This window comes from Myotis myotis, unplaced genomic scaffold, assembly GCF_014108235.1.
Source record: "Myotis myotis isolate mMyoMyo1 unplaced genomic scaffold, mMyoMyo1.p scaffold_m19_p_19, whole genome shotgun sequence".
Taxonomy (NCBI): domain Eukaryota; kingdom Metazoa; phylum Chordata; class Mammalia; order Chiroptera; family Vespertilionidae; genus Myotis; species Myotis myotis.
The window spans coordinates 14,726,583-14,735,496 of record NW_023416323.1 but is presented as its reverse complement, the minus strand read 5'-3'; the positions used below and the strand labels follow the sequence as shown (position 1 = coordinate 14,735,496).

Below are 8,914 nucleotides of genomic sequence, written 5' to 3'. Positions count from 1 at the left end.
TGAGGACGAAGGGAGGACAGGGGCTGTTGTTGGGGCAGAGGTGTGGGGGGGAGGGAGGGTGGTAATTGTGAGGAAGCAACATTTCAGCAAGAACGGGAACTGGCCCAGCCCTAGAAGTGCCATGGGCTTCCTGGGTGAGCACTAAAGCACAGAATTCTGCTCCATGGAGTCGTCTCTCTGGGCCTGAGCTGACGTAGTGGGGAACGGAGGGCAGAGGCAGAGGGTCTGGATTCCTTAGGCCCCTGGAGGCGACTATGGCCATCGGTTAAGAACTGTACTCTTGACATGTCCAGGAGGAAAATGCGTTCCAAAGTGCTTGGGACACACTAATTTAAAGGCACAGACATGCTGTTTGGACCTGGAACCGGAGTCCTTCAGAGTGAAACCCTGTGGGACGAAGCCTCCGGAACCGGAGCGCTGCTCAGCAGGCCCAGGCTGAGGGCAGACCCTGCAAGGAACGCCGTCTTCCCTGGACGCGGCGCCCTGGTGACCCGAACGCCCCGGATCCCCTGGCTGACACTGACCGCCCAGCTGAGCGAGGACATCGCCCAGGCCCCCACTGCCAGCTTTCTCTTTTGTTAAATATAACAAAGGAGACTCATGGAGTAAGAAAGTCAACTAATTGTCATGATGTTTATTCAAGTGATGGATATTAGCCTGGACGTTTCTTGTCATCCAACAACAAAACAAAGAAGGAAAGAGATCTATTTTGCCCCAAGTAACTTCAACCAGTTATTTGACACCAAGAACGCGCCCACCCCTCTAGGTTAGTAGTTCTGAGAATTGGCACAGAGTCTTGGTCACTCAGCCCGGGTTATTCAGTTACTTAGCAACAACTGAAAATACGGCAACTGGAGCACACTGGGAGTCAGAGAGTGTGCGTCCCTGGGGGCATCACGCAGCAGACTGGCCACAGAGCCCCTGCTCCAACCATGCCCCTGGGTAGTGCCCCAGCGCTGCAGGGGGCGCGGCACATGGAAGGGTCGCTGAAATGTGGGTGGAGACCCTGCCCTCTGGAGAAGGCCCGCTCCAGGTGACGTGTTAAACTTGCTTCTGCTCAAGTCATTGTCATCGTCACGGCGATCACACCACCTCGCCTAGTATCTTCCACGTGGGCCACGGGTGCTGACTCTACACCAGGGGTGGGCAAACTTTCTGACTCGAGGGCCACAATGGGTTCTTAAACTGGACCGGAGGGCCGGAACAAAAGCATGGATGGCGTGTTTGTGTGAACTAATATAAATTCAAAGTAAACATCATTACATAAAAGGGTACGGTCTTTTTTTTTTTTTTTAGTTTTATTCATTTCAAACGGGCCAGATCCGGCCCGCGGGCCGTAGTTTGCCCAAGGCTGCTCTACACCTTGTGCTCATTCATTAAAAACAGCTAACATACTCTGGTTTCTCTTCAGATCACATAAATCTTCCACCTTTTACCAGAGATTTCTGTGGAGAGGAACAATTAAACACACACACACACACACACACATACACACACACACACACACACACACACACACACGAAAAGTAAAACAAACAGCTAACAATGCTCTCTGCACCCATTGCGTTCTGGTGACGGTTCTCAGCAAGCTGACCTGCGGTGCAACAAACTCTCGTCCCGGCCACCCTCGAACTGGAAACCTCAGTTCACAGGAAAAGGAGCTCAGACTTGGGAAGGAAGCAGCAGATAATTTTTAAAACGCCCTAGTATGGGTGCTCGGAGTTCATTGCGACTAAAGCACAGACGTTGCTACGAGTGACAAAGTTGTGGGACCCTGGAAACTCCCAAAACTCTTTCTTGATTGACCAACATGTTTACAAAGGATGTGTTTCTGCAGAGGCAAGAACTGTCCTAGAGCAGCCATAGATTTTCTAAGTTCCCTCAGACAGTGAACATTTTAAAAATTAAAATTTCTGCTTCCCTGGCTCTCGGGGGCTGGGAGTGGGTGAGCCCAGCTGAGAGCTAACTTGAGAGAAAGCTGGCTGAAGGGGTGAGGCAGTGGGAGGAGGGGGCAGGCGTCCTAGACTGTTGATGGAAAAAACAACTCTAAGAACTGCAGCAAAAGGAAGATTTCATCTTCAAATATGTTGAAAAAAATTACCATTTGGCTACAATTCTGCACCAGGCACTGCTTTGCTCTAAAGCTGATTAGAACCTTCGGAGGGGCTTCGGCGGTGAGCAGACCCCAGGCCGGTCGGTCTCCGTAGGGTTTCCCACATTCCTGTAGGGTATTTACTCCTGTGGGGTAGGGGCACGAAGCACTCCGCACGCCGAGGTGCTGGCCGGAGCCGGGGCCGCAGCAGCTGTGGATTTTGGCTGCCCCAGAGGCCCAGGATCCGTGCGGCTGGTGTCTGCCTGGCCCGCTGAACACCACGCACAGGGCCTTCTCCGGGCCTGTGACTGATGCTTGCCCACCGGGTCACCGGGAGAGGGCCGCCCCCTGAAACACTTCATCCAGAGTCTGTGCTGATTGGAAAAAAACATTAACATCTTCCTGGGTCTCTGGATGAATTGGGGGTTTTTGGTGTGTTTTTTTGTTCATGTGAATCACTTAGCAAATGGTAAATCCCTTCACTCCATTCAAAACAACTTCAGTTCCAGAGACGCCGTCACTCGGGGAACTCTGGGATCCTGAAGCCCCGCACGCAGGGCTGGGATGGCTGCCTTTGCTGTGACCACTCATCACACGTTTCTTACACAAACGGCCGTCTGAGGAGTTGCCAGACTTAAACCATTTGGGTTTTCAGTGATGCTTTTGGACCTGGGGCAAGTTTCTGTCAAGGGGATTTGCTCCAAATGCTGTTCCCTCCATTCGCCTGCTGCGGAGGCGTCCCTGCACTGTGGGTGCCCCCAGCACTGCTGGCCCTGGCTGGTGTCTGCCGCCCCGCCAGACGGTGAGCATGGAGGAGGTGACCCGTTTCCACACAGTCAAGTTCCTGTGACACTACCCTTGAGCCCAGGGTGAGGGAACAGAGCAGGCGTGCCAACAGTGGGTCTCTCTCGCCGTCCTAGCGGGGTCCTGGGCTCCACACTGCCCCTGGCCGAGGCTGGTTTAGGGGGTCCTCCTCTGTCTCTCAGTGCTGGCACCTTGGAGTGGGCGAGGCTAGGCAGGAGAAAGACAAGTGGGGAAAGAAGAAGTATGTGCTGGTTGCCCTGAAGAGTTTTCTCTCGTTGGGCAGACAGATGTGCCCTCCCATTGCAGGCGAGGTCGATCTTCGTGTTTGCATTTTGGGAGGAGTGAGGTGTGGGGGCCTGGAAGGTGATCACTACCATCAGCAAGGTCCCAGACCAAAGATTTAGGGACATAGCAGCTCAGCAGTGGCTGCCACCACAGAATGCCACCTACGGGGACTTAAACCAAAGACATCGACTTCTCACAGCTGTGGAGACTGGAAGTCCAACATCAAGGTATCGGCAGGGTTGGTTTTTCCAGAGGCCACTCTCCGCCTTCTCTTGTGGCTTCACATGGCCTTTTCTCTCCAAGAATGAACGCCCTGGTGTCTTTTCCTCTTCGTATAGGGACACCAGTCCTGGCCAACCAGGCCCAACTTTATGACCTCATTTAACTTTGATCACTCCCTTATTTTTTTTTTTAAATATATATTTTATTGATTTTTTACAGAGAGAGGAAGGGAGAGAGATAGAGAGTTAGAAACATCGATGAGAGAGAAACATCGATCAGCTGCCTCCTGCACATCTCCCACTGGGGATGTGCCCGCAACCCAGGTACATGCCCTTGACCGGAATCGAACCCGGGACCTTTTAGTCTGCAAGCCGACGCTCTATCCACTGAGCCAAACCGGTCTCGGCAATCACTCCCTTATTAAGGCCACATCTCCAAATGCAGTCATGTTGGGAGTCAGGGCTTCAACGTACAGATGACAGGACACACCATTCAATCCCTAGCATGCGGGAATTTGTATTTTCAGTCTGTGGCCACCACAGCACAGAGCTCTCTACTTTTCTAAGTATCTTTACAACATGCCACCATCTCAGCAGAGGCCCCCAAGCCAGCATGCTTGGGCAGGCTGAAATCGGGTGTCTTTCCCGCTGGTCTCAGGAGAGGCAGATCCGGGCAAGAGCTAAATTCTCTAACCCACTAGTCTGGCATCTTGAAGACCCCAGGGGCCTTACTGACAGACACTGAACCCAGGGTGAGAAGAGGTATTGGAAGGGTTGCTGGTTTCTCTATTCTAATGTTATAGTGAAGTGCAGTTGACAATATTTGTTGTTTTGAATAAATCATCTGTCACCAGATAGAAATTCAGGGGGAGGGAGTCTCTCTCCTTAAAAACCCCTCACTTCTCTCCCGTTTCCTTCGTCCAGAGATCATCCATATCCGTAAAAACCCAGGGCACGTAGGTGTCCTCTATGCTCACACCCCTTGCCACACCTGCTGCTTTCCCTTAGCTTATCTCCAGCCATCCGCTTTCATTAGCACGACTGACTTCACACCTTAGCACGGCTGCGTCGTGTTCCACCGTGAAGGTGACCCATGATGATTTCACTAGGTCCCTGCTGGACACGGTGAGGCTGCGCCCACATCTTTGTACCACACAAACCTAGGAATGCGATTGCTGTGCCCGTGTGCCTTTTAGATGTTGGTGCATGAGTTTAGATACTCAGTGGCAAGGTTGTCTCACTTCGGCCGACGCTGTGCTCTAACGTTCCTTCTGATCTTTGTTGGTCTGACGGGCACATGTGGCCTCTCCTGGTTTGGGTTGGTCTAATGGCAGTTCTGAAGCCAGGAGGACAACGTGGAGGCCATCTGTTCCAGCCTAGGGGGAGTGTGTCTTTCACGGTGCAGGTGTCTGTGTGGCTGCAGTCACACACACACACACACACACACACACACACACACACGCACTCACGCACGCACGCGCACACACACTGGGCTTGGTTTATCTCCAGGAAGGCGAGTCTGTCCCCTGTTGGAGCAGTGGGCTGGCCTATTCTGGAAGAATTGGGGGCTTGAAAGAGGACCTCCAGGGGCGTCATTTGTGCCATTGTGTCTGGCCGTCAGCAGAGGCTCTGCACTGGTGTGTGTGTGTGTGTGTGTGTGTGTGTCTGTGCGCGCGCATGTGTGGAGGGGATGCTCGCAGTGTCTCCTCCCAGAGGGACATGTAAACCGTGGTGCATTTGCAGTGGGGAGTTCCTTCCCAGACCTGTCACAGAGTCAGAGTGGGGCTGCAGCCCTGGCCGGTTTGCCCAGTGGATAGAGCGTCAGCCTACAGACTGAAGGATCCTGGGTTCAATTACGGTCAAGGGCACATGCCCGGGTTCCAGGCTCAATCCCCAGTAGGGGGCGTGGAGGAGGCAGCCGATCAATGATTCTCTCTCATCATTGATGTTTCTATTTCTCTCTGAAATCAATAAAAACATATTTAAAGAAAGAGTGGAGCTGCAGAGAGCACCACGAGGCCCAGCAGGGAAGTGGCTCCTCCTTCAGAGTGAGGAAAGCAGGGCACCAGCCGCAGCCCCTGGAGTGTGAACAGGAGTGCGGAGATTTATGGACGCTCACAGCGCTGCGGATGGTGCAGAGCGCGGTGCTGCCTGCCTGGAAATGGGAGAGGCCACCGGGAGCCATAATTTCTGATCCTGATGTTCCCGAAGTGGAGTTCGGACACAAAATATGGAGGAAACAGCTCCTTGTTGTCCCCATGTGCCTCTTCAATCAGAAGCTGTTAACATGTGCACTTTGGGCTTCCCTGATGGCGGTCTCATTCTTCCACTTTTCTTATTCATTCATTTGAGTCACAACATTGACCGAGCCCTACTCTGTATTAGGAATGGAGGCGAGTCTCTACTGAAACATCCACCTATGCGCCTGCTCACGCCCCACTGCTTGTCACAAAAGAGAGTAGAATCTACTTGAAGAAGCAGACTGTCGTATTCATTTCTGCACTTTTTTAATGATTGTTCAATGACCGATACAGAGTAGGACTTCAAAGCCATTTGCACTGGAGCCTCCATCAGGCACACATTTAGTTAACTCCCCGGGTTGAGAGTTTACCCTGCATCACAGGACACAGCTCCATTTAGGTTCATCCTCTGGATGTACATTAAGCCTGTTCATGTGTTATAGGATGTGAACGTGACAGGGACAGAAGTGAGTGAGTCTTCCCGGTGAGCAGGACACTGGGATTCTCATCCCTGCATCTCCATTCCCCATCACTCCTGTTATTTCTTCTTAGGTTTGGCCAGTCCTCTGCCAAGAACGGCTCAGATGCCCCGACCTCAGCTTGTAGACTTTCCTCTGGGCCCATTCTTTGACGGGCCCTGTGGGTCTCCACCTTCAGCGTGACAGACCTAGAATCAAGGATGTATACACCAAACCACTGTGCTCTGCAAGGAAAATAGAAAGGGTTGTCAGGGGACACTTTGACTGCATAACTGTGACTTAACTTGCTGACTTTAGAATCTCACATGTGAGATGTGACTCCATGGAAGTGAATCAAAAGAGGAAGGAAAGAAATCATTCTTTTCCTATCCTTGTGGGTCATTTGTTTCCAATATGTGGTAAGTTAAATTCATATAAACCTCTGCCTACAGCACATGGCTCTGGGGGCTAGAGTTGCACATTGGTGTGTGTAGCTGAGGCATGGTAGGAATGGTTAGGACTGGAGTCACAGAATAGAGTAGCTTTTGAATTTAGTCTTGACAGGGATCAGGAGGAATGGGCCAGAACAAAAAGGGGATGGGAGAGTTGTACTAATAAAATGGTTCTGATGTTATAGTAATAATAACAGCTATTGTTTACTATGTATTCATTATGTACCAATTTATACATTTACTTATTTAATCCACAAACAAACCTTTGAGGTAAAGCCCATTATACTATTACTAGAGGCCCGGTGCATGAAATTTGTGCATGGGTAGGGTCCCTAGGCCTGGCCAGTGATCAGGGCTGATCGGGGCCTTCTGGCTGTGGGCCTTCCTTCCCCGGCTTCCGGCTGCTGGTGGAGGCCTTCCTTCATTCTGGCCACCCCCTTCATTCCGTGCCACCCCCTTGTGGTCAGCACAGGTCATAGTGAGTGGTCAAACTCCCGGTTGTTTGAACTCCCGAAGGGACAATCTGTATATTAGCCTTTCATTATATAGGATATACATGAGGAAACTGAGGTCCAGGGAGGTGAAATAAATATTGAAGCACAACTAGTAAGTGTCAGGGTTGGCATGTAAGTAGCTCCAGAGCTTGTGATGTTAACCAATTTCTAGAAGCAAGGATGGACTAAGTTGTGAGAATTTAAAGAGAACTGCAAGAATGGTAGCTCTGATTTTAAAAACACACATTTTTTAAAAGGCTCTTGATACGTAGGACTGATAACCTTGCTTTCAGAAAGGGCATTTGTCTAGCAGATGAACTAGCTTTCAGTAACAAACCAAAGCAGTCTGTCAGCAATGGGAGGGACGATGGGGGATGGACAATGACAAAAATGGGGGATGCTGCCAAGGAAGTAATTTATTTGAGTAAAAAGTCGCATTTTCTCATCGCCAAAAAAGATACCATCGTTGTCTTTTGACTCAAGCATTTAGTTTATATATGTATTTTTGGATTTAACAGTTTATTATGAGTTATAAGTATCATTTTAGAAACACTGATCCATTAAATCATGTAGAAATAAGTATGCAAAAAGTTTGCAAAACAAAACATACTTTAAACTTGTTTAAGTATAGAGATTATCTGCAATTCCAGATTTTCAGTCACTTCATTATGCGACGGCAGCCAAGTAGTCCTTAACTTCAGTTGGAGTAAGCCTCCTAAGTCCAGCTTCACTGCAGATTCCAACTTCTATGTTATCTTCTGTCATCTGCCCTTCAAAGCCTTCCTTCAGGGTTAATATGGCTGTGTGAATGGCATCTTCAAGTTCTAGGTCTTCATTATATCTTTTCTCAAGAAAAGTTTTTCCATTCACATAGTTCTTTCCCATCCCTGTGGCTTTCCAGGCAAAGTAAACTCCTGATGGACCTGACTGAAATACATATGGTCGCCCCTCATTCCAACCACAAATTAGTAAAGAAACTTCAAATGGATGAACACCACCTGCTTGGGTATATGCTGGCATCACAGAAGCTACTCTCTGTACCAGCTGAGCTAGTTTTCGAGCTCTGTGCACAAGCACTCTGTAACCTGAGCCCATGCCACTCTGTACCAAGCCTATCTGTTTGGTAATTGGTTCCACTTTGTGTACACTTCGCTCATCATACAGAATGGATTTCTGTTTCTTCTCTGTTGCTAAGACCACACCATTGGCAGCTTTAATTCCCACTGAAGGGGCTCCTCCAGCCATAGCAGCCAAAGCATATTCAATCTGAACAAGTTTACCAGATGGGCTGAAAGAAGTCAACGAAAAGCGGTAACCGTGCTCCCCCATCTTCACCCGGAGAGCTAGTTTATATTTAATGTGATGACTGACACATTAGTGATTTCATCTAACATTCCCATCTATCTAGTTACTATGTGCTTTCTATTCATCTTACCCATTGCATGTTGCCTTTTCTCTTCTTTCTTGACTTTATAAATGGTTGTTTTTATGATTTCACACCTCCCTTTATTAGCTTCATAGTTATAAATAACTGTGTTGTTTTTTAGATTGCCATAGAAATTAAAACATGTATCCATGACTTGTTAAATTTCAATAAAAACTAGTATTTCTAAAAAAGACATACAACCCAATTTTTTGAATGGGCAAAACGTTTGAATAGGCACTTCATGGAAAATCTCCAGATGGCCAATAAACATATGAAAAGGAGTTCAGTGTCACCAGTCATTAGGGAAATGCAAATGTAACCACAATAAATAGCGATATACACTCACCAGAATAACTATCATTTTAATCTGGAAAATTTCATTTGATTTATCTTCCAGTTTACTAATTCTCTCTTTGGTTAGGTCTAATTTACTACGTTCTAA

At 48.8% G+C, this 8,914-nt stretch overlaps 1 protein-coding gene and 1 pseudogene across 1 annotated transcript; one reads left to right on the top strand and one right to left on the bottom strand.

The window, feature by feature from the left end:
* Positions 1 to 1,397: 1,397 nt before the first annotated feature.
* LOC118674891 lies at positions 1,398 to 1,465 on the top strand (annotated as a pseudogene).
* Positions 1,466 to 7,712: 6,247 nt separating this feature from the next.
* LOC118674683 (proteasome subunit alpha type-2-like) lies at positions 7,713 to 8,375 on the bottom strand. Its single transcript, XM_036346744.1, has one exon. The coding sequence runs from the start codon at positions 8,373 to 8,375 to the stop codon at positions 7,713 to 7,715; it is 663 nt and encodes a 220-aa protein (XP_036202637.1).
* Between the last annotated feature and the right edge of the window lie 539 nt (positions 8,376 to 8,914).

What these genes read in the sequence shown, in the direction of transcription:
- LOC118674683 (XM_036346744.1), bottom strand. Translation starts at nt 8,375, where the DNA reads ATGGGGGAGCACGGTTACCGCTTTTCGTTGACTTCTTTCAGCCCATCT.